Raw genomic sequence first — 25,477 nt, 5'->3', positions numbered from 1 at the left:
TCGAGCCCTGCATCGGGCTCTGTGCTGACAGCTCAGAGCCTGAAGCCTGTTTCAGATTCTGTGTCTCCCTCTCTCTCTGACCCTCCCCCATTCATGCTCTATGTCTCTCTGTCGCAAAAATAAACGTTAAATGAGTGGGTTTCTGGCCCTTTCAAACCTGCAAATCCTTTTGAAAAATAATTGCAGTCGTCGAATGTAGATCATGCACAAAAAAATGAAAACTCCAATAGAAATATACCCACACTGGTGTTTTTTTAGAGGCTTAACTCTCATGTAGGATGCTTTCAGTTGTAAGGCACAGAAAATTCAATCTAAAATGGCATAAGGGAAGAGGAAGCTCACTGGTTTAGTGTAGATACCAGAGCCATATCCGGTCTCATTCTTATCCACTGGGGAATCAAAAGAAAGTTCAGTTCCTCCAAATTTTCCACTTGCAGATCTGAAGCTCTTCCACCCTGATGGGACAGACCTGGTCATGTGCCCAAATCTCAGCCACCAAGTGTGGAGTTTGGAAAAATGTAATCGGATTAAGTCCAGGAGGGCCTCCTCAGGAGCTCCAGGTACAGTGAGTTCTTCCCTGCCTCCGTTACGATGCTTTGGGCTACTTGTAATGGAAACTCCATCTCAAATTAGCTTAAACTATAAAGATATTTAGTATTTCACATAATAGGAGGTTTAAAGAGAGGACAGTCTCCAAGCATGGTCAAAATGGGATTCTGGCTTCTCTGCAATTTCCTTGGCTCTGCCTTCCCCCATGAATTGGCTTTACTAAAATGAGGTTGTTTCTGGACTTTTTTAAGTACTGCAAACCTACCCATGACGTTTCCAGATAGGTAAAGTAACCCAGCAGGACAAAGAGAAAGCTTTGACTCCAACATGTAACGACTGGCCTTTCTTCAGTATGGGGAAGCCAGGTTAGGTCATATGTCAACTCTCATCTGATATCAGTCGTCAGGAGAATGTCTTGATCTGTCTGGCTTAAAGCTGAATTCCTTAATTGGATGGGCAGGCAGGATTAACACAATTGGTTTAGAATTCGTAACCACTTCTGAGCTGGGGCTGGGGTTGCCTCCCCTGAGAATCACAGAGCACATGGAGAAGGCTGAACACTCGAGCACAATTTGGATTTTCCAAGAGAAGGAAGAATAGATGGTAGATATGCAGTCAACAGTGGTTGGTCCACATCCACACCACACGGTCAGGAAACTCGGAGAAGACGAGAGAGTGACTGACAGGAAATACAAGGAAAAATGATCCCCGTGGTAATGTTGTTTTCTCCTTTTAACATTTGACTGATAATGTGAATAAAACCTTGCCCGGGTAAAACATGGTAACTCAGAAGTAGCACTCTAGAAGTAATTAGATTTCAATTTCAGAAAATATTCAAAGGAACCACCACTTACCCGATTTCAATTTTGAGCTTGGGTCTGGTGGAAACAGTACTGTGATGCATCATCCAGGAGGGAAGGGAGAGATGAAATGGAAATAGGAGTTGAATCCATTAACTGCATGTGCATTATGGTCCTTAAAGTTAGTAACAATATAATCATTTGAATTATTATTTTTGTACTATAATCATTTTTTTTAATTTTTTTTCCAACGTTTATTTATTTTTGGGACAGAGAGAGACAGAGCATGAATGGGCGAGGGGCAGAGAGAGAGGGAGACACAGAATCGGAAACAGGCTCCAGGCTCTGAGCCATCAGCCCAGAGCCCGACGCGGGGCTCGAACTCACGACCGCGAGATCGTGACCTGGCTGAAGTCGGACGCTTAACCGACTGCGCCACCCAGGCGCCCCGGTACTATAATCATTATCAGCAGTATCATTACTGAGCCTGTAATATCAAAACCTTGTTCTCACGAGTGACCATCTTTCACCTTTTGGAACACTATGATAAAATGAGGATAAATAAATGAATCAGATGAAAGAAGGGGCAGACCCTCATCTTGTCACTTCTTTTTCTTAATTCTGATGATTCCTGACAAGGGACACTGGGACGGAATTTGAGAATCCTGAGAACACTGAGTGATTTTTTTTTTTTTTTTTTGAATACCAAAAACCTCTGAGTAAGTCTCGTTTCTCCGCATTCAGTCAGCACTGATGCCCATTCTGGACGAGCATTCTCTTATCCGGTTTATTTTCTGGTTCTTAAAAATGAAGCTTCCAGTTCACACGAGCACTTGTTTCATATCACCATGCACCGACTGGAAATACAGTAGTCTCCCTTTATCCAGGGCCTCAGTTACCCAAGGTCAACCACAGTTTAGAAGCAGATGATCTGACAATATGTCAGAAGGTCAATAGTAGCCTGATGATCCGTGCCATGCCTACATCATTCCCCTCACTTCATCTCACCACATTGGCATTGTATTGTCTCACATCGACCCAAGAAGAAGGGTGAGCGCAGCACAATAAGATATCTTCAGAGAGAGAAAGACCACATTCATGTAAGTTTTTTAACAGTACGTAGTTATGATCGCGCTATATTATTTTAGTTATTATTTTAATCTCTTCTGTGCCTAATTTATAAATTAAACTTTAACATAGGTGTATAAGTATAGGAAAAACACATAATATATATAGGGTTTGGTGCTATCCACTTTTGGGCATCCACTGGGGGTGAGAGGGAACCCATCCCCTGCAAACAAGAGAGATCTAACATAATACATCCTGAAGCAAAGAAGACAAAATTATTTATTTATTTATTTATTTATTTATTTACTTACTTACTTACTTACTTCTTTATTTATTATTCCTCAAATCAGAGCAGATTTCAGTTCAGAAGTTCACCGTCCTGTTCCTGGGACACTCCCTTTCTCCATTGATGAGTTTCAAAGGAAAAACAGTTTCAGAATAGGAAAAGCTTACAAAAGGATGATAAACCCTGATTGTCCTGTGAATATTTTATAGACTGACCTAATTTACTAATGGAGTTAGTGTAGGAAGTCATTGAGTATAATGTTTTTTAAATTTTTTTAAGGTTTATTTATTTATTTTGAGAGGGAGAGAGAGAGAGAGAGAGAGAGAGAGCACAAGCAGGGGAGGGACAGAGACAGAGGAAGCATTGGAAGGCATTAAGTGTAATCTCGTCAATATGTAACAGAGACATTGGAAGTCAGGGAACCAAGAGTTTCTGTTCTAACTTATTGCTCTATTGTTTTGTTGTTTAGTGATGGCAACTCACTGGATAAAACCAATCCAATAGCGGAAAGATTAGATTGGTATAATTTGTAAATCTAATATTGTCAACTTTAATCTCAAATACAGTCCCTTTAATATAAGAAAAGAAAGAAAATCAAACTGGCACTTATTACGTGTCAGATAGGTAGTATTTTCATTTTTCTTTATACCTCCATTTGACTGAAATTCATGCTTTTCCTACTATCTTCAACAAAGCAAAGTGTTCCACCATGAATTACCAGGCAAATAGAGCCATCAGTTTTGGTGAGGAAAGGAAAAGACAAGCACAGTCATTGAACACCCAGTCTGCACTTGGCACTGTGCAAGGCAAATACAATGCAATAGTTCACTCTCTCTACTTGACAGACAAAATAATCAAGACTTTTAAAGGTTTGATAGTATGCCCAAAGGCACACGTCTGTGCCTGGAAGAGCAAGAAGCCAATGCCAATGCTTTGACTCCAAGACCATCCCCAATTCACTATGTCACGAAACAACTTGCACTAAAACCCGTTAGACTAACGTGGACGTGTTCTTACTGGAGCTAAGCTATTAGTAATTAGGAGTGCCATTTAAAAAAATACAAGGCACAAGGGCACAATTAAAGACAAGAACATGGGCAAGGCACACATTTTTATATAAATTGAGGAATATGTGATGTCTTGTCCTCCGATAATGTGTGTTCCGAGGGTGGTGGGCATGTAGCCTGAGACTCTCTGGGAAATTAGTTTCCAAAGTGCTCCACTGCCTACATTTTCACAAAGGAGATATGTGGACAACAAAATAGAAAACAAACTCTGAATCCTGCAGACAGACATACTTTTTTCTGCATTCTCTTATTTCCCTCTGTGATCTGATAGCAGGTTTCATTTGGCTCACATCTGGCATAAGCTTGTGAGTGAACATAACCAATAGCTATGTATTGCGCGTGGTCCTCTTGGGTGAAATGCACACTACTTGTAAGGCTGAACTACTATCAATGTGTATTTGTTATGAATCAAAGTTTTCAGTTTTTCTCTTTCCATTTAATTAGTAAGTATGACCCTGAGCTCCTCTCCTGGCTAGAGTAAAGGTTCTTCATGAGACTAATCAGTACACGTAACTCTTACTAAAGTAACTCTTTACCTTTTCGGGGCTGTGTACAGTTTATCACTTTGTTACTCAGAGTCTTTTATCAAAACTCTAGTTTCCTCCACTGCGGAGAATTCCTTCAGTCAGTCAGCCTGATAGCATCTTTCTTTATTGCTACAAATGTGGCTGGGTGAAAATAATTGCATTGCAGAACAAACAGAAACTTTCCGTTGCCCTCATCTTGTCAAAAACATACTTGAATTGAGTTTTGAAGACCGGCATATAATTTGAAAAAAAAAAAAAAGTCCCTTTTTGATATGGCGTTTTCTTTGCCTTTGATCTATCAACATTCATTCAAATAGAACAGTATGCAATGTCCAGGCTTTTGGCTGGGCATGTTAATGAATAGTTAGGTTCTCTGGGTTTTATTTTTCACATTATATTCCACATATAGCTATTCTCATCCAGCTATTTGACAAACATTTTCAACTATTTCTGCAAAATATCAGAGCCTGCATTTTGAAGGGAAAAAAAAATCTCTCTTTGAACTCCTCTATAACTGAAATACAGGATTTCGCTGTCATCCCATATTTGGAACAAGAACTTATTCAAAATCTTATAGATATGTCAGGACCACTGATAAGTTAGAAGCATCTAGGTCCCTCTTGTTTAATTATGCTTCCTCCCAGACTAGATTCCAGTTTCAGGGACTGTCAAACTGGACTCCATCTTATCTGATTATTTTCCCAGTAGTTGGAAAAGTAGAGTGAATAAATAGAGGGAAATGGAAATAGATAGAGGGACATTCCAGCATCAGTGACAGTGGCTTCCAGGAGGTTCCACTCCTCTTTCTTACGTTCCACTTTTACCTTTTTAGCAGATTGCTGTTTTTCTCATCATTACAACTTCTGTAAAATATGCTTCTTCCCCTAAGTACTAGCAAGTGATCCTGTTCAGAAATGGCTAAGGTACTGATCTGGCCAGGATAAAGTCAAAGATAAATATATTTTAGACAGTGATTTTTCATGCTTTCTATAAAATCTATAACAATGTCAACAGCGTTTGAAAAGTTAAGAGATGTATTAAAAATCTTTTTTTTTTCTTTTAGAGTTTGATTGTTTCTCTCCTTCAGTTTATTTGATTTGCTTCATTTTTTGTACAAACAATGAATAATTTAAGAGAAGAATCAGAAACTATATACAAGTAAACTGACAAAATAAGACATACGTAATCTCATCTATATGGAGACAACCACTTTAATATCATGTGGTATATTTTGGTCAGATTTCCTTCTATACACACATATATGCATATATAATTTCAGATCAATTTCTATACACATTTGTGTGAAAACACACGTAATTGTAATATATCGAATTGTATTTTAAAGATTTATCTTTGGGGCGCCTGGGTGGCGCAGTCGGTTAAGCGTCCGACTTCAGCCAGGTCACGATCTCGCGGTCCCTGAGTTCGAGCCCCGCGTCAGGCTCTGGGCTGATGGCTCAGAGCCTGGAGCCTGTTTCTGATTCTGTGTCTCCCTCTCTCTCTGCCCCTCTCCCGTTCATGCTCTGTCTCTCTCTGTCCCAAAAATAAATAAACGTTGAAAAAAAAATTAAAAAAAAAAAGATTTATCTTTGACTGTAAGATCCATTTTATACAATATTTTTAAATGACTCCATAGTTTTTAATTTATAAATGTATAGTCATCACTTAGACAATACTTTACTGTTGGTCTGCATATTACCTAAAATGTGTCTCTCTTATAAATAATTCAGGGCAGCCATGATTGAATGAAAATGAATTTGAAATTAAAATTAAAAAAAAAACTAAAAAAATCTCGAAGAACAGACAAAAGTTATTTTAAAGCATAAAAGTGTGAAACCTAATCCTTGGTTTAACAAATTTTCAAACGGTTGAGTAAAGCAGTACTGGCAATCTTGATTTCCAACTGGTTTCTTTTAACTCATTGTCTTAAGCAATTTGTTTTTCACCAGCTTACTAGGAATTTCTCTCATCTGGGCTCCTTCATCTCTCCTACACTGTTCTTGTATATGTCAGACAATTCTATGGGTTCGCCCATCATCTCCATGAAGATATCTCCCAAGTCTATAGCACTGGATGTAATCATCAAGGACTTTTCACGACCGCTCTGTTCAGATGATCAACTCCCCACCTTGACCTTGAGCACATCTCCCCATTTTATGTCCCACTGCAAGACAAAAGTTTAGTGTGAACATGTGGCACAAGACAATTTTCTTCTCCTCATATGCGTCTTACAAAAGTGAAAAGCTGACTCAAGGATGCAAACTATTTTCAGCAATACTGGGAGGAAAGTAAAAAATGAGAATGTAAAATTATACCTCAGTGGTGCTGAAAGCTGCAGGCTCTTTTTTGATGCCGTACAGGGAGAAGAACAGCAGAGGCTGAGAGGCCAGGAGGGTAGAGAATGTGGCACAATGGGGCAGATCTTTGGAAACTCCAGCATGAATTCACTTCCTGTTACTAATGGGCTCAACGGGGAAATGACAATTCTGTTTTCCTTCATGAAACAGGGTGGAGATAAACAGAAGGCCCACAGAGAAAAGATAACTGAAGTGTTTTCTGCTACCATCATGTGAGAATGTAAACTGCAGGCTGAACAAGGCTATGTAAGAAAGTGCATTGAGGGAGTAGCCCAGCTTCAGGCTGGTAAGTGGCCATATCCTGCCTGTCTGCCTATAGCTCTTAGTGGAAAGTTTTGCTTTAAATTTTTTTTAATGTTTATTTATTTTTTGAGAGACAGACAGAGAGAGAGCAACCTGGCTAGGGACAGAGAGAGAGGGAGAGAGTAAGAAATCCCAAGCAGCTATCAGCGGAGAACCCGACTCAGGTCTCGATCTCACAAGCCGTGAAATCATGACCTGAGCCGAAACCAAGAGTTGGACATTTAACCAACCGAGATACCCAGGTGCCCTGAAAAATTTCCTTTTAACTTGGAGGACATGGTTCTATTTGGTCTCTGTGGATAATGAGTTGAACACATGAGAAATGAGCTATGTGAAGGGATGTCCCATGGCCACCAGACTGGGTGGGATTTAAAGGTCTGGTTCCCAAAAACTGTCCTGTATGAAAACCTGTCTCTTTTTGCCTAAAGCATTCTTTTTAAAGTAGATTGTGTCTGTGCAGAGGTGGCAAAGGAGCAGCCCTTAGGTTCAGATGGATCGTATTTTCCAACTGTTTTAAACTTGTTGAGTCATAATGCTGTTAAGTAGGACGCGTACTTTCCAGTTAGTCATAAACCTCACCACCCTATTAGTATCTACCAACAGCTTCTCACATTCCCATTACCTTCTTGGCCACCCAAGGCATTTAGACTTACCCCTTTTACCTCACTTAGGTCAAGGTACTGTTTCCAGAAAAGAACGTATTAAACTCTTTTATCCAATCTTCAGAAACCACGGACTCACATATACTTTCTCCTTTTTTGAATGTGTTCATTCAACATCACTGGACCTGCTTTGTATTAGGCACACTCTGCTAGATCCTTCAGAAGATATAAATGTGCTTGAGATATTATCCCTAGCTCTAGAAGTTTTAAATTTGGTAGGGGAGGCAATCATGTCAGCTTCCAGAACAAAAACGTTGTAATTGAATGGCCACCACTGAACAGGGAAAGGGATAGGAAAAACTAGCTGAGGAAAGAAGGAGCTTGCCCTCTAGAGTGGAGGATCATTCCTATTTGTTGTTGTAACTTCAGTGTAGTTAGTGGAAAATCCATGTGATGAGACAAGGCAGGGACCCATTCCCTCACTGCCTCAGTCCGTGGCAGGTGACCATGATAACTTCACCGAGTACCTCCTCATAACGGAAGGGATGTTTGATGACTATATAAAACTCAAACATGACCTCTGCCACCTTTTCATTTTCAGGTTTTATATAATTCAGTATTCAGGCTGAGCTGTATCTGAATACAAATTACAACTCATCCTTCAGCCTGGGTGTCTGATCAATAGGCACAGAATGAGAAACACAAATGGAATCTCAAATTTTCATGAAAATGATTGAAAGAAACGGGTAAAATTAGCTTAATAATAGATTTCATTTAAGTGAATATATAAAAATACTATAATTTCATTTAAATTCATATGAAAAATAATGAGATCTTTGGCACTCTACCTTTTGTACAAGCCTTTGACATCTGGTGTGTGTTTTATACTTAGGACAACTTTGCTTGGGTTCATCTCATTTCAATGGTCCGGTAATGTCATGTGATGACGGCTGTTGCCTTGGGCAGTGCAGATCTAAATGCTCTTAATGCTTCTTCACACACCTAGGAGCGTGCATGTGTGTTAGGGAAGTAAAATGCATAAAGAATATGACTACAGGGGCGCCTGGGTGGCTCAGTTGGTTAAGCGTCGACTTCGACTCAGGTCATGATCTTGTGGTTTGTGAGTCCCAGCCCCGCATCGGGCTCTGTGCTGACAGCTCAGAGCCTGGAGCCTGCTTCCAATTCTGTGTCTCCCTCTCTCTCTGCCCCTCCCCTGTTCACGCTCTGTCTCTTAATAATAAATATACGTTAAAAAAAAAAAGAGTATGACTACGTTATTCCTCTAATGTTGGAGGTTTGAGAAGCAATGTATTTCCTAGCTGAACATATTCCCTTCTTTTTTTTTTTCTCCAAGTAGAAAATCATTTTCAATGGTTCCTTCATAATTGTGGCCGCTCAGCTCACCAAGACCCTATTTCAACAATAGGTTGCCATTCTCACAATTAAGGCAAACCCCTAACTGGAAAGAAATTTGGTTTTTTTCTCAATTACATGTAAACGTCTGAAATTGAGAAGTACTGTAATAGAATACCTACTTAGATTTCATTTGAGGAAATTCATCTGCCTGCAAAGAAATGTTGAACTTAATTAAATGAATAGTGTCCATAAGTTTCTTTTTTTTCTTTCTTAGTGCTGTTATTATTATTATTATCAAATGCTGACTCATGAATTAGATGTAATGAAGATTGGCCATGTCAGCTTGGCCAATAATAGGTTTATGAACTTTGCATCATTACATTTCATTTTCCTGATCATGTGTACCTTCTGCCTTTACTTTGTCACTCTGTGCTCATTTTAGCAGAGCATAATACCTGAGGGCTTTGTACCTCCCGTAAGTAGAAAAATATCTGGAAGAGTCCTTTGGGCTGTTTATTTAGGTGACGCTTTGTTCTTATATTTATGCTCTGGATACATAAATAATAAATCTATTCAGCCGAGTCACATATTTTTAGACCTAAGACATGTCAGATGTAGTTACCTTAACAAACTTATCTATCTCTGTCTCCCTCAGATGCAACTTCACTTAGCTGTCCCACTTAATGCAATCTCCAAAAGTGAATTCTACTAAGAAAGACTAGCAAGAAGGTGGCCAGATGTTTCACCAGCAAGCTTACAGAACAGCTTCTTAGAAACTACTATATGCAGGGGCGCCTGGGTGGCGCAGTCGGTTAAGCGTCCGACTTCAGCCAGGTCACGATCTCGCGGTCCGTGAGTTCGAGCCCTGCGTCAGGCTCTGGGCTGATGGCTCGGAGCCTGGAGCCTGTTTCCGATTCTGTGTCTCCCTCTCTCTCTGCCCCTCCCCCGTTCGTGCTCTGTCTCTCTCTGTCCCAAAAATAAATAAACGTTGAAAAAAAAAATTAAAAAAAAATAAATAAAATAAAAACTCATGGAATCACATCACAACCTTATGAGATGAAGAGTGTTATTACCCCAAGTTTTACAAGTTGGGAAACCGAAGCCCAGAAATGCTAAGGAATTTGCCCCATCACCTATAGCTAGTAAGGTTTTGGACCAGGCATTTGGGTCCCAGAGGCCGCTCTTTTAACTGCTATCCCATACTAGCCTTGCCGCTGGTAAGTATAAGCAAATTTACATTATTCCCAGCTTTCTTTCTCCTGAGCCTAAAAGGAAAAGAGGACGACGTGATTGCATCAAACACGCAGGAAATATTTTATTAGGTTCCAGATGGAGAATAAGGTAGAGTAAAAATATTTCAGTAGAAATCCATGGCTCTCCTCAAAGAGCCCACTCGGGCACTCGTGGCCCCCCAGTCGTGGTAGCGCCTGTAGTCCCCCGGTCTCAGCAGGTACTGCCGCCCCCGGTAGTTGGGCATCTCGTAGAGGACCCAGTAGCCCTCCAGCACTTGGAAGGAGTGGATCTCGCTGAAGTGGAAGCGGTCGTGAAGCGAGGAGCAGTCCTCGGTGATCTCTACCATCTGGCCCCTGTAGTCTTCTCGCTCATAAATCCTGATCCTGTGGGAGCTGGTCTGTGGGTTCAGCAATTAGCAGATGAGGAAAAGTCAGAAAATCTAGCCTTTAGCAACCAGGGACACAACCCCCAAGGGACTGGACGTTCCCTTCTCTTTTCTACATCAAAGATGACAAATTTTAAAGATAGCCAACACCAGGGCAGCTGTGTGCAATTGAATAGACTGTATACTGCAGACCTGAAGAAGGTGTCATTCGCGTAAAGAGAGCATGGTGCTCCCTAGAACTAAGACCACAACCTATATGAACCATACATACTGGCCCTAGGTAGTTTCATTCTTTTTTTTTTTTTTAATGTTTATTTATTTCTGAAAGAGAGTGACAGAGCCTGAGTGGGGAAGGGGCAGAGGGAGAGACGGAGACACAGAATCCAAAGTAGACTTCAGACTCCGAGCTATCAGCACAGAGCCCAACACGGGGCTCGAACCCACTGACCTGAGCCGAAGTCGGATGCTCAACTGACTGAGCCACCTAGGCACCCTTAGTTAGTATCATTCTTAAGTAATAATTTATGTATATTTTATATATATCATATACATTTTAAATTTATTTTATATATTTATTAAATTTATTAATTAAATTTATTATTCATATATTATAAATTTATATACTATATACTATTTATATATAAGTAATAATTTATATATATTTATTTAAATAAAATTTTAAAAATGATCCCTGGAAAAAAAAGTTATAATTTTGAATCTCAACAGTATTAGAAGAAGCTAGTGGGAAAAGAAGTCAAGTTGCTTTTCCTTCAGGGGAAGTCACAGACTGGTGGCAATTCAAGAAGAGAGTCCAGTCCAGGCAATCCTTAGACCCTTCCCTTCTCCTTTAAGCCCTGCTTCTCTAAGATCCTGAAAAGCAAGAGCCATCACAAAGATTAGCTTCAATTCTCAGCTCTAGGATATGCTCCTGCAAATCTGCTTTAGGTAATAAACAGGAAATTCTCCCGACCAATATCCTGCAGCATTAAGGGCTGCTAGTGAGGAATCTTCCATGGTCGTCAAGGACCCACGTGTACACCACGTGATTTGGTCGCCACAACAGCCCCACACCTGTTTCTTCTTTTAGGAGAAGCTCGTGACTAGAGCTCTCAGCGTGTCACGTGGAAGGTCGGGGCAGGCACGTGGAAACCCAGGTTTTCAGGCTCCTCGTGCCGGGCTGGGTCTTATCAAGGCGCTAAACCCTCCGAGGGGGTTTCGGACGTGGCCGGAGCGGTACCTTTTCCACAGGACTGGGTCGCAGTCAGGTTAGGGAATCCCTAACTGCAGAATTCCAGGCCGCTGGGGCTTTATTTGGGTAACGGCGGGCTTTGCCGGAGCGGCTGGAATCACACTGTCGGCCACTTGTTTTGCCTGATCGGGAAGCAGGGCCGGAGGCTCATGCTAACAGTGGTGGCTGGGGGAGGGGAGGCTTGCCAGGTGCCCACCTGTCACCCTCGTGCCGGCCCTGTGAGCTAGCCGCCTTCACGAGCCCCATTCTACAGAAGGAGAGAGAGAGAGAGCCCCAGGAAGTAGCCCAGGCCACCTGATGCAAAGGTGCTAACGTGCTGCTTATTCACCGCCGGGGGCATAGACTCTCTGAAGGGACCAGGTGCCCTACTTTGTCCCAGTAGAGGTGAGTTTGCTTGTAGCAGAGCAGAATGAACTTTTAAAAGAGAAGCGTCCCCTCGCATACTTCTGCAGTGGAAGGAAAGCTTAGCCATCGATGTTGGCAAAGGAGAGGAGACCCTGGCGAGAGGCAGCCAAAGGAGGCCGCCACCCTGCACGACGAATGCCGCCTCTGGAGCACCCATGTGGCTCCGGGGCCCGCGGGGCTGGACTCACGTGGGGGATGAGGCGGCAGGAGCGGACCGAGTCGCTGAGGCCCATCCACTGCTGGTAGTCCGGGTAGTCCCCGCGCCGCAGGAAGTACTGGCAGCCCGAGTAGTTGGGCTGCTCGTAGAGCATCCAGCAGCCGCTGTCCACGCGGATGGAGTTGCAGCGGCTGAAATAGGGCTGCAGGTTCGGGTGGTCACTGCTGCACTCGTAGTGGCGGCCCTGGAAGCCCCGGTCCTCGTAGAAGGTGATCTGCAAGGCAAGGGGAGGAAAGGCTCAGAGGCCTGGCCCCCAGCCCCGGGGCGCGGGGGCCCCTCCCGGCCTGCGGCTGCGCTGGGCTCACCTTCCCCATGGCTGGTGGATGGAGGTCAGTGATGGGCCGCCGGCGCGCGGGTCTATATAGCACGAGGGCTGCTGCGTTGGCAAGAACAACACAAAAGGGGCCCGCGGGGTGAGGAGGGGATTTTCTCTCTCTTTTCTACATAATGACGGCGGGGGTGGGGTGGGGGACTTATTGTATGTTTCCTCTTAGACTCTCCAGTGCTTTCGAACTGATGACCCGCGTTAAAACTGTCACTTGGTGCCTCTGGGGCCTTTAAATGAAGCCTGTTTAGGAATTTGGAACTGAGCAAAGGCCCTTAGCCAGTTAATAATTGTAATGAGCTATTTGGGTTATCTTTTACAGTTTCAAAATGATCTCCTTTTTGACTACGAGGCCGGGCAGTGACTGAGACCGAAGTCAGCATAGGCCCCAGCATGAGGCATCTGGATTAGAGAGCATTTCCTTGGTGTGAGGGTCTGGAGCAGGTGCAAGAACCGCCTTCTCCACAATAGGTTTGAAATTAGATGGGATTTCCCTCCAAGAGGTCCCCTCTCTGAACCTACAGGCTGGCAAGTGGCTACAGCAGATATGCTGACACACTTGAGGAGGGGTGACAGGGGCTTGGACCCCGAGGAAGCGTGCTGTGGAGGCACCTGGCCTCTGCTCTGCTCCCCGGACACTGGGCGGGACCAGGGCCATCTCTGGAGCCTCAGCTGGGGCACCTCTGGCCAGGAAACCCTCACCTTTGGAATTCATGAGGTGCAAGTTTGTTGTTCTTACTCTGTAGCTTTCTATTTAATAATTTTGCTAAGTGCTAAGCTTATTTGTTTGGATCTAGCTGCTAGTTAATATGCAAATATAACAAAATTTTAAATACCACAATTTTGCAAGGCTTTTGTCTTCTCTACCTTTCCCAGCCCTGGGCAAGCCTTGGTTGCTAGGTAGTTAAGGCTCTGGCTCCAGGGGCTGGAGTCTTCTTTCCTCTGCAGCAAGACCAACCCACCCTCCCCTAGCAGTTCCTGATGCCCTACTCTCTTTAGAGCAGACTTTCTCAACCTCAGCACTATTTGACATTTTAGACTGAAAAACTTTCTGTGTGGGTGGCTGTCCTGTACATGGTAGGTAGGGTATTTAACAACATCCCTGTCTATTACACACTGGATTCCAGAAGCATCCTGTTCTGCTTCCCCAAGTTATGACAACCAAAAAAATGTCTTCGGATATTACCAAACATCCCTGGGGGGGGACACCCTCCCCCCCTTGAAAAGTACTGATCTAAAGGTGCGAACCATATACCTAAAGTTCTCCCATTAGCTACTCCACTGCCTTAATAGGATGGTCTGTAGACTGTTGGGAACTGTAGAAATTCCTCAGAGATGCTCTGGAGCCACTCAGACAGCAAGTAGGAGGGAAAGGCAGAGTGCCCCTGATCTCATCCCTCCACTGCAAACTGAGCATCTTCACTTGGATCTGTTTTGTATAAACTGTATTTGACAACAGAGTTTTATCACTAGCTAAGAATAATTTTTAAAAAATAAATATTCGGAAACCATTGATTTTAGGTACTGTGACTCTCACAATGCCTACTGACCACAGCACATGATAAAATTGTCATCCTTTTTTGTATCAGTGTAAATGCATTTCCCAGGACGGCTAGCTAGTTCCTCATGAAAAGATCTTGAGAGAATCAAACATAAGCCTGATAGATTTCGTTGTGATAAAGTCTGGAAACATTGGATCATGGCATCTTGCCAAAGAGAACAAGAATGAGGTGGATTCCACGTGGAATGTTCTGGACAACCAGAGATTAGCTTATGAACAGTGGGCACAGGAAAAAGGGTTTGAAGAGCTGGCAGAGAGAATGTGCTAAAACTGGGCTCAAACAAATTCAGTCTGGTGCAGAAGCTGATTTTAGTTTGGGGCTCTGTTTTGAAGATTTCAAAATATCCTTTATGGTCAGTATCTGAAGATGAAATTAGGGATTTATTGGTTTGTTTACTTTTTTTTAACTCACTAAGGATTAGTTCAGTTATTCATGATGCTTTTTAAATTTCGACTTTAGTACTGAGTAGATTCCTTTTTTGTTTGGTTGGTTTTTTTAGAGAAGGAGAGACAGAGTGTGAGCAGGGGAGGGGCAGAGAGAGAGGGAGACACAGAATCTGAATCTGGATCTAGCTGCTAGTTAATGTGCACATATAACAAAATTTTAAATACCACAATTTTGCAAGCCCAATGCAGGGCTCAAACCCAGAAACTGTGAGATCGTGACCTGAGCTGAAGTCAGACACTTACCCTACTGTGCCACCCAGGTGCGCCAGGAGAGAGAGAGAGAATCTTAAGCAATCTCCACACTCAGTGTGGAGCCCAATGCGTGGCTCAATTCACAACCCTGGGATCATGACCTGGGATCACAACCCTGGGATCATGACCTGAGCCAATATCAAGAGTTGGACACTCAACCGACTGAGTCACCCAGGTGCCCTTGAGTAGTTGCCTTCTTAACTAAAACTTTCCAGGACACTGAAAATGAATAACACCAATTTCTATATTAGGAAATCTGGTGAAAGACTTTATAACTGTATGAACAGAAAAGGACAAATAGCGTGGAGACACGGGCACATAGCTTAACAGGAATATGTTTTCATCTCATCTCCTCCGAAAGTACTACTAAGGCACTTAAGCTTTATCTCCAAGCTCTTGAGGGAAAAAAGCAAAGCATGAGAAACAGTCCTTTAGAAAATAATGCAGAGTAAAATGGGAATTGAAGCCCTGCGAAAGAAAGCATGTGATACTAAGTATGTTGGCAAGAGAATATGAAAAACTTGAATCACCAGTGTCTTTCTTCTGAAGATGACATGTTTTCCCAAAAGGCTGTAGTAAACTTTCTTCCAACTGACTGCTCTATTATTTAAGCCTTTTGATCAGTGTTTATTTTCCCTAAACAAGTATCAAATAATGAATTTCCAAGTAATTGTATTCTTTCCTGAAGTATTTTAAAGGCATCTTGGGGATTAAATATTACAGCCAACAAATTATGTTTCTACTCCAAATCACACGCCATACAATGACATTCTGTTTGTTTCAGTAAGAGGCACTGCCCTCCCCCAGCACTGATCACAGAGAAGTACCAAGGTTCTCAAATGAGCCATGCAGAGAAATACGAAGTGTTATTAGCCTGATCATTAATCAGTTGAGGCAGGAGTGACTCTGTCCATCACAAATGTCTTTTATCAAAGTCTTACAAACCGTCTGCATATTTAATATAGCTATTTGCTTTTATTGAATTTGCAGCATTCTTGCAGATAGCAGAAAATAAAGGCAATTCATGCTTGATCAGTTTGTGAAATGCAAACCGTACAAAACGTGGGTAAAAAATCCACCCCTCGTGTTAGCATGCTAAAAGAGATGCTAAAAATAAAGTTAAATTTCCAATTTCAGGTCAATAAGAAAAAGAGGAAAGAAGAGGTACATTGCATCCTATGGATTTTAAGAAATTCAAATTCTAACTACATCTGTGATTATGTATATAATATATATTTAAATAATGAAAAAGAACTCTGACCCCAAAATGCCAGATGAGAATATAAAGTTACAATTAAAGATATGAGATTATTTTTCCTATTTGAAGTGGCTAATCTATTTTTTTTGCCAAAGGATTAAAATGTAATACATTTTAAATATCTAATTTCAAGTATATCAATAAAACCACGAGAAAAGAAATTTTAAAAATACTCAGGGAGCAAGATTGCTGAATTTTTTTTTTACTGGAAAAATTTTAGCCATTACCTTTCTTTATCAAATAGTCACTAACAGTTAAACTAGGAATGATAGCACACTTCTAAGTGAAAAAAAAATAAGGTTTAAGCAAAATAAAAACATAAGCCAATAAACATTGCAAAAAGTGATGATTCTTATCTTGCCTTCCATTTCTTTGTGCTGTTGTTACTAATGTGTAAGAAGCATCATCCCTTTGATGGAATATAAATAAGAGAATCTAATAATACTGTTGCCCAGAGAAAATCTTTGTAAATTGTTTTCTTTTTTCCCTAAGAGCTTTTTGTATATCAACATTAAATAAGTAGTTATGTAGATCAAACCTCAATAAAATAAAGTCCGCATTTTTTTTTTCTTAGAAGGAAAGTGAAAAAAAGATACTTGTATGGTGGTCTAGATATCTAAAAAATAGCAGAGTGTTTTTTTTGTTGTTTATAATAGGAAAATTCAAAACATACTGGCTGCTAGAACAAAAAATTAATACTAAATTCTAAAATTAAGCAATGTTGGTTACTAAAACCCCACAACAGAATGTGTGATACTATATTTGAAAACATAGAGGTTGTGATATATAATATAATGTATGACTAAAATATATTTTCTGTATTTTCAGCTCTACAGTAGTAAGTAACTCACAAAACCTCTGTGGTTTCCTTTTACTACCAAATGAGGGTGTTCAATTTAGAGATTCTGGAGACGTCCGAGGTCATCTTTAACACATAAAGTTCTATTCATCACGATGCAAGGTGAAAAAAGTGTAAGCAAGGGCAAAAGAACAGGACTGGTTTTTTGATCCTTTTTTATTTTAAACTGAAAATTAGGTTACCAAACAAAAGATGTGATAGACTCCCTGTTGTTTTCTCAGCTTATTATTTAATTTAACAGATAAATTAATTGTTTATTTATATGCAAATTACCTTAGCAGAGAACTATTGATCCTTAGAGAAATTTATTTCATTATCATCTTAATGTTGAGACCATTAATTCACCTTGTCTTCAAGAACATAAAGCAGCAGCTAAAATAACTGATTATTTCTTTCCACAGTCCCACTCTAGCTAATATCTAATTTCTAAAATTTGCCTTAAACACTATTTTCTTTCTATTATTTTTAAATCATTTTCATCAGAACAAAGTACACCTCAACTATCTAAACTGGAATTAAATCACCATCATTATAAACACTCTTCAAAAGAGAAGTTAAGCTTTATTCTTTTAATTATGATTCAGAAAGAAAAGTTTACTCTTACTCAATGTTTATACTACTCTTTGTGCAATTCCGTTCTAGGTGATTGGAATATATCCGCACACAAAACAGGCAGAGACTTCCACATTTTTGAATTTTGTTCTTTTTTAAAATTATTTTTTAAGTGTTTATTTTTGAGAGACAGAGAGAGAGAGGGGGAGAGGCAGAGAGACAGGGGACAGAGGATCCAAAGCAGGCTCCATGCTGACAGCAGAAGAGCCTGAGGTGAGGCTCAAACTCACAAACCATGAGATCATGACCTGAGCCAAAGTAGAAGCTTAAGGAACTGAGCCGTCCAGGTGCCGCTTGAATTTTAGTCTAACCGAAGGAAGTGGATCCTGAAAGTAGACAAATAACTAAGTTTTATTTTTAAATGTGGTAAGCCATGTAAAAGCTGGAAAGAAAGGAGGTTTTCCCACACTGGATAGTGGGATCATGAACTGATTTTAGCCCCTGGGAGCTCCTAGAACCATTTAGCCTGCTTTTTTCTACAGTTGATTCAGCATGATGAAATATTCTTACATTTCCCTTCCCATATAACTATTTACTGGTGTAACAATCAACCCTGCTTCTTTATTAATCTTACCCAATAAAAGAGAATGTCATCATTATGTTTGTTTAATGTATGTTCATTCAAAAAACAGATCTTTTGAATATTCCCTTACCAAATTCCAAATTAATATTGTTTATTGACAGGATTTATCATAAAGGGGAAAAGTCAGTAACAGGTTAATACACAATAACTCTTATAGACTTTCTTAGACAATTCTTTATGAAAGGCGTATTTTGTTCAATTTGGCCAAACTTGTGTCATGCTATAAAGCATTCATTGTATTAAATATTAAGACTAAACATATATACTGATGGCCAGTGTATTTTTAGTGATTCCTGACTTTGGAATGCTAAGGAAATAAAGAGGTTTTTCTTTTTAACTCCTCTGTCAACTCTTCAGAAAGTAAACAATTCATGAATTAAGAGAGTGACTTTAGAAGGTATAGGAATTCCTTAGTAGATCAAAAGCTAAACATGGTGCTTAACTAAAATGCTTTGTAAAACTTGAAGACAAATCTATGGAGAGCTTAATATTTCTATTGTAAGTGCATAAAATATCACAAAATGGCAGCCAATCAGTTTAAAAGGTTTATGAGGATGAGATTGGAGAAAACCAGACAAGTCAACTAATGGCCCCAGATAAGCTCAAGCAGATTCTTGCCAAAATCCTCAATGAAATATCTCTGTTGGCTGGGTTATTAAATGCTTAAACTTTTCTAGGAGAACAGAGGATGTGGCAATTCATTCTCCATTTGTAACATATAATTTGGGAAGAGTTCTAACTGTGGGTCACAGACTACAATGTTGTCCTATGGTAGTCTTTGAGCATCTCCAGGTAGACTTTATGCAATTGTCTTTTTCTGTGACTTACCAATGTATACTTGAAACCCTGTGTTTATTGTCTGTATGGATTAAAGCATACCTTTTTCAAAATGGCTAAAAATATATTGAATTCTTTATCCCTACTTGTTCATTCTGATTTATATACTCAATGATAGGTAATGCATTTTCTTAGATGGTTATTACTGAATTATATACGGATTTTCTTCTTACGTAGAAAATTCACTATCTCCATCATTCTTAATTCACTCTCCACTCCAGATATAGAGTCAAGTGACTGCTAATTCATGATTCTCAGGAAAAGAGGACAATTGCAAAATTGCTTCCATCAAAGACATTAGAATTGTATTCCCCTTGACGCTGTATCCCTTTATTGTCACATCTTTCCTTTTCATAGTTTGTTTGTTATCCCTTTTGTCATCATTTCCCTCATTACTACTTAAATTTTTATGACTTAGCCTATTATTTTTCCTTGTATTGATAAAAAATCTTTTCTCAATTTGGCTTTCCCTAGGGACAATCCCTGTCCATAATTCAGCTCTCTCGATCTGTTTATAGTGAGACTAATTTAATTGATCCTCGAATGCATTTTGTGGGGTTAATGGTTAACAGACTTTTCTATATATACGCCTCTCAAATGTCCTTAGTGGCTAATGTTTCTTTCCAAATAGTCTGAAGGGAGAGGTCTTTTCTGGTGGAAAAAAATGTCTTATCTTAGCTGATGCAAAAAATAATACATCCTGTCTCCAGTGGACACAATAAATTCATTTATAATCCTTTGGTAATTATAAAGGCTCTTCTTTTGGCAAACTGGTGGTGATGTTCATGGGAAGAAGGAAGATCTACACAACTGCTATCATTTCATATTTTACCTGGATTAATGTTATGGGTAAAGTGGAACAATCTATAAGCAAAAAAGTAATGAATGAAGAAAAAAATAAAAAAGCAAACAAATCCTGGCTATTTAAGGTAAACTCAGGGAGTCATTAGAACTTACTTAGTGATTTTAATGGGACCAGAAAAGATGCAAACTGCATTTTATAAAATTCATCACAGAAAACTAGTAATTCGTGGGTTCTGGGACTTTTCACATAGGTGTAAAAACATGAAAACAAGAAGCTAAAGTAGAAAGACCGTGGTTGTGGCAATGTCTTGATTAGAAAAAAATGCAAATTAAAATTTAGATTTAGATTATTGGTAAACCAAATCATACAAGATATGTGCCCTCATGGAATTTAAAGTCTGGAATGTCTTACCTGGAAGCTGAGACAAGAGTATGTTAGACAAAATAAAAAAGTGTTCTGTTTTTGGAAGGAAGATAGGCAGGCTAACATTCAGTCAGTGACAGGCAAACCAAATTTTAAATTATTTAAAAACATATTTTTTCTTATTTTTTAAACTTTCTGATTGTAAAGATTGAGAATGAGTGCTCATGTAAATAAGCTAGTGGGAATGTAGAAAGTTTTATTTTATAATGATTTCTTTTTTTTTAACATTTATTTATTTTTAAGACAGAGACAGAGCACAAGTGGGGGAAGGGCAGAGAGAGAGACACACACAGAATCCAAAGCAGTCTCTAGACTCCAAGCTGTCAGCACAGAGCCCAATGCGGGGCTTGAACCTGTGAATCATGAGATCATGATATGAGCCGAAGTCGGATGCTCACTGACTGAGCCACCCAGGCACACCCATTTCTTTTTTTTTTTTTAATTTGTCTACTTTACATTCTAAATCACATTGTAAAGCATCATCAAAAATTACATTTAATAATATAAAAAAATAAAGTTTCTTTTCAATTTTGTAAGGAACAAAGTATTAGATTCCATCTTCCATATGGAAGATTCTGGTTGCCTAGTTAATTTTTATCTGGGAAGGATGATTGGAAGTCTTCTCCAAGTGAAAATTCTTGTTATATATAAAAGTGTAATAATAAAAATATAAATGGTGAATATTTAAATATTTAAATTAAATATATAAATAAAATATTTATATATTTTACTTATATTACTTTCTCACTTATAAGTCTCTTATTTATGGCACTAAATTAGGGGAAACTGAGGCAAAAACTCCATCCAATCTTAGAAATTGCACATTTTATACTATTCACTGTAACTTTTAAATTAAACACCTATATGTTTATAATTTCATTTTTAGGTCTTTTCATCGTGTGATTTATAGATACTGAAAGATCAACTGATATTAAAAGTTATTATTTTGATAGACATACTTGAAATAGTTAGCTTTTAATATGTGATAAAATAGCAACAGCACAACATTTGAGAGGAAGGGATGGATTCTATTAAATGAAGCAGATTTTATCATAGATATATTTTGTTCTAAACCTCAACACAGATTAGATGTTATGTTTTTAATTTATTTCATGGAAATTATCCCCAAAGGAAGAGAAAGTTGGGAAAGGTAGTTGGAGGGGGGCACAAGATAGTGCAGGATTTGCATTTCATTTCATTTGTATCTGAAAAAGAACTTGTATCAAAATATTCAAAGAACTCTTACAAATAAACAACCAAAAGTCAAGCCAATTAAAAATATGCATAAAACATGAATAAACTCTTCACAAACGATGTAATACAATCCAACAGTCACAACAAAAAGTGCTTAAACTCTTAATTCTTAAGGAAACACAAATAATACCCATAAGTCATTGTTAATACTCTTTATTAGAGGGAACATATTTTAAAAGCTGAACATTTCTAGTGGGAGGTAGTATTTATAAACAATTGGGGAAACCATTTGAAGTTTCTCATAGAGTTTATCTTACTCCTGCCCTATGACCCATTCTATATGGGTCATATTATGGGTATACCCATTCTATATGGGTATATATTATATGTAAGAGAAATGAAAACACCTATCCACCAAGATTCGGAGAAGTTTTCTTCTTAATGGCTCCAAACTGAAAACAGCATAAATATCCCTCAAGAGAAGAATAAAGAAATAAATTTTGTTACATTCATATGAATACTATCCAAAAAGGGAGAAAGAATGAGAATGCAGAGAACCCACATGCTCAAGTATACTTGCCAATAGATTCATCTATGACTGGTTACATTTATGACTGATTACTGACTGGTCATCACAGAAATAAGATCACTCAAAAAGCAGAGGAGGATATAAGCTTTGGATGCCCATCAATAGTGATGGCTTGACTCTATCCCTTCTGTGTGCACTATAAATGTGCATACTAATAAGTCCTGCACAATCACAAGATGGTCACAGTGTCTGGCTACCTTCACGTGGCTCAGAGCCTGGTAGTTTTAAAATGGTTAAATTCTGTAAATAGACAAGGGATTCTCAACTTGAACATGTGGATGGACCGCAGGCAACCAAGCCAAGAACCTCCCACAATGAAAAGAAAATGTTATCATATGCATTTAGAATCATTTCTACATAGAGAAGCTTTCATCAGAGGCTTTGACAGTTATGAATTGCTGATACTAAAAATTAATGGTGGTCCCATTAACGTACCTTTTCAGAAAAGCCACTGTAAACTCAACAACTACCTATAGAAATAATGTTCTCAATTTTCAATAAGTAATGAGCAATATACCTTCAGTTTTCCAATGCTGTTCATGATCATTAAGTATATTGTTTTAGGGGCACCTAGATGGCTCAGATGGTTAAGCAGTGAAGCATCTGACTTTGGCTCAGGTCATGATCTCGCGGTTTGTGGGTTCAAGCTCTATGTCGGGCTCTGTGCTGACAGCTCAGAACCTGGAGCCTGCTTCAGATTCTGTGTCTCCCTCTCTCTTTGATCCTCCTCTGCTCGTGGTCTGTCTCTCTCTGTTTCAAAAATAAAAAAAACATAAAAAAATAACAATATATATGTATATATTGTTTTAAATTCATTTGAGTTTGAATTTGCACTTCTTAACCTTTACCCCTTTTAGGTGCTCAATTACATGATTTTTGAAAAATGCATACTGTTCTATAACGACCACCACCATCATTATATACAGCATTTGCAAATTGACAGTCCTTTTAAAAGGCACTTTAAAGGGGCGCCTGGGTGGCTTGGTTGGTTAAGCATCCGATAAGCATCAGACGGCTCAGGTCATGATCTCACGGTCTGTGAGTTCGAGCCCCGCGTCGGGCTCTGTGCTGACAGCTCAGAGCCTGGAGCCTGTTTCAGATTCTGTGTCTCCCTCTCTCTGACCCTCCCCCGTTCATGCTCTGTCTCTCTCTTTCTCAAAAATAAATAAACGTTAAAAAAAAAAAGTAATAAAAAAGACACTTTAAAGATGCCACTCTGTTGTCTTTTCACTTCCTTAATTTCTTTTTTTTTTTTTAATGCTTATTTATTTTTGAGACAGAAAGTATGAGTGGGGGGAAAAGGCAGAAAGATAGGGAGACAGAGAATCCAAAGCAGGCTCCGTGCTGTCAGTACAGAACCGGATGCAGGGCTTGAACTCCTGAGTAGCAAGATCATGACCTGAGCCGAAACCAAGAGTCGGATGTTTAACCAACTGAACCACGTGCCCCTCACTTCCCTAATTTCTAATGAAAAGGCTACTATCATTCCTGTGTTTATTCCCTGGTATAAAATGTGTCTCTTTTCTCTGATGGCATTTAAAATTTTCACTTTATTATTTGGTTTCAGCATTTCAATTATTTTATGCTTTGGAGTGGTTTTACTTCTGTTTATTCTGCTTCAGGGTTATTGATCTTCTTGGATCTGAGTTTTAATAGTTTTCATTAAATTGAAAGTTTTAAGTCATTATTTTTTCTAATATTTTTATACCTCGCATCACCTTTTGGGATCCTATGTACATACTTATCAGACTGCTTGATATTGTCCCCCAAATTACTGAGGCTCTATGTTTTTTCAGTCTTTTGCCTCCTTGTCCTTTATTTTAGTGTACTTTATATTGCTGTGTCTTTGAGTTCATTGATCTTTTCTTCTGAAGTATCTAATATGCTTAGTTCCCATCCAGTGTAATTTTCATTTCAGATACAATGTGCTATATATCTCTAGAGGTTCCCTTGAGTCTCTTTTATAACTTAAACTTTTCTACTCTTTATGTTCATTTTTTTTGTACTGTCTTTAATTTACAGGACACATTTATAGTATCTCTTTCTTAAGTATCTGTGCCTGCAATTCCATCAGTGCTATCATTTCTAGGTCTGTGTCTATTTACTGATTTTTATTATAATTATAAATCATATTTTTCTGCTTCATAACATAGCTGATAATTCTTGATTGGATGCCAGACATTGTGAATTTTACATTTTGGTGCTGGGGGATTTTTTTGTGTATGTTTGTTTTTGTTTTCTGCATATCTTTGTTTTATTGTTTTTTAATGTTTAGTTATTTATTTTTGAGAAAAAGCATGAGTAGACAAGGGCAGAGAGAGAGAGAGGGAGACAGATAATTCCAAGCACGCCCCATGCTGTCAGAGCAGAGTCCAATGTGGGGCTCGAATTCAGGAACCGTGAGGTCATGACCTGAGCCGAAATCAAGAGTGGAATGCTTAACCGGCTGAGCCACCCAGGCGCCCCTGTTTTTTGCATTCATTTAAATAATCCTGCTCTTTGTTCTGTGATACAGTTATGTTACATGAGTCAGGTCAGTTAGAATTTTAAAGGATTACTTTTGAGTTCTCTGTGGACTATACCATTACTCTATATTACGCCTTTTTTTGTTTGTTTGTTTTGTCTTATAGGAACAGGAACTATAACTATGCTGGTGTGATCTTTGGAATCCTGTTGGCCCTTAGTGGCAAAGTGCTTACATAGAAATTTGAATTTGTGTAGGGCTCAGCACAAACCAAAAATATTAAGATATATTATGTGTATTATATCCCTGATTCCCTCAAAACTTCACAATTGTTTTTTCTTTTATATTTTATGGATAAGACTAAAGCATCACTATGAGGCACCTGGGTGGTTCAGTCAGTTAACTGACTCTTGATTTCAGTCATGATCTCACAGTTCCACACTGCCAGCACAGAACCTGCTTGGGATTCTGTCTCTCTCCCTCTCTCTCTCTTCCTCTCTCTCTCTCTCTCTCAAAATAAATAAAGGTTTTTAAAATCACTAAATTACTTTATATAGTTGTTCTAAGGATTAGATGTGAAAATAATCTAGTAAATTGCCTAACTCCTAATTGCTCACAAACTTCTATTGAGTGTCATTAATTAACCAAGTTAATGGCCATGCAGCTAATTTAGAGGAGTGGCTTCCATGATTTTGGTAACTATCCAAATGCAGACACATTGCCTGGAGAGCATCAGGCAGAACACAGAGAGTCTCCCAATTGTCAATGGAGTTCACTACACTAAGCAACATTTATAGCCCAGCAGACCCAGTGTTCTAGACTATGATTTTCATTTGTTACTGTGAACTGTTGCAAATGGAATTG

At 39.2% G+C, this 25,477-nt stretch overlaps 1 protein-coding gene and 1 long non-coding RNA gene across 2 annotated transcripts; one reads left to right on the top strand and one right to left on the bottom strand.

The window, feature by feature from the left end:
• The first annotated feature begins 447 nt into the window (after positions 1-447).
• LOC121030300 (uncharacterized) lies at positions 448-9,697 on the top strand. The gene is made up of 4 exons (XR_005790163.1): positions 448-565; positions 6,247-6,940; positions 8,161-8,305; positions 9,571-9,697. It is a non-coding gene; the product is annotated as an uncharacterized LOC121030300 (long non-coding RNA).
• A 508-nt stretch (positions 9,698-10,205) lies between these two features.
• On the bottom strand, positions 10,206-12,822 carry LOC121030997 (gamma-crystallin F). Its single transcript, XM_040476058.1, has 3 exons — positions 12,710-12,822; positions 12,376-12,618; positions 10,206-10,545 (listed from the first exon to the last, which is right to left on the bottom strand). Exons 1-3 carry the CDS (start codon positions 12,716-12,718, stop codon positions 10,273-10,275), a joined length of 525 nt encoding a protein of 174 aa, XP_040331992.1. The 5' UTR covers positions 12,719-12,822; the 3' UTR covers positions 10,206-10,272.
• Positions 12,823-25,477: the final 12,655 nt, after the last annotated feature.

The sequence above is a fragment of the Herpailurus yagouaroundi genome, unplaced genomic scaffold (genome assembly GCF_014898765.1).
Source record: "Herpailurus yagouaroundi ecotype Mexico unplaced genomic scaffold, PumYag 140, whole genome shotgun sequence".
NCBI lineage: Eukaryota > Metazoa > Chordata > Mammalia > Carnivora > Felidae > Herpailurus > Herpailurus yagouaroundi.
The sequence above is the reverse complement of the archived record's forward strand: the minus strand, read 5'-3'. Positions and strand labels throughout refer to the sequence as shown.

Bases quoted from the DNA above. Each gene is read 5' to 3' on its own strand.
- LOC121030997 (XM_040476058.1), bottom strand. The intron at 10,546-12,375 runs GTGAGTCCAGCC...CTGAACCCACAG, and splicing joins CCTGCCGCCTCATCCCCCAC to ACCAGCTCCCACAGGATCAG.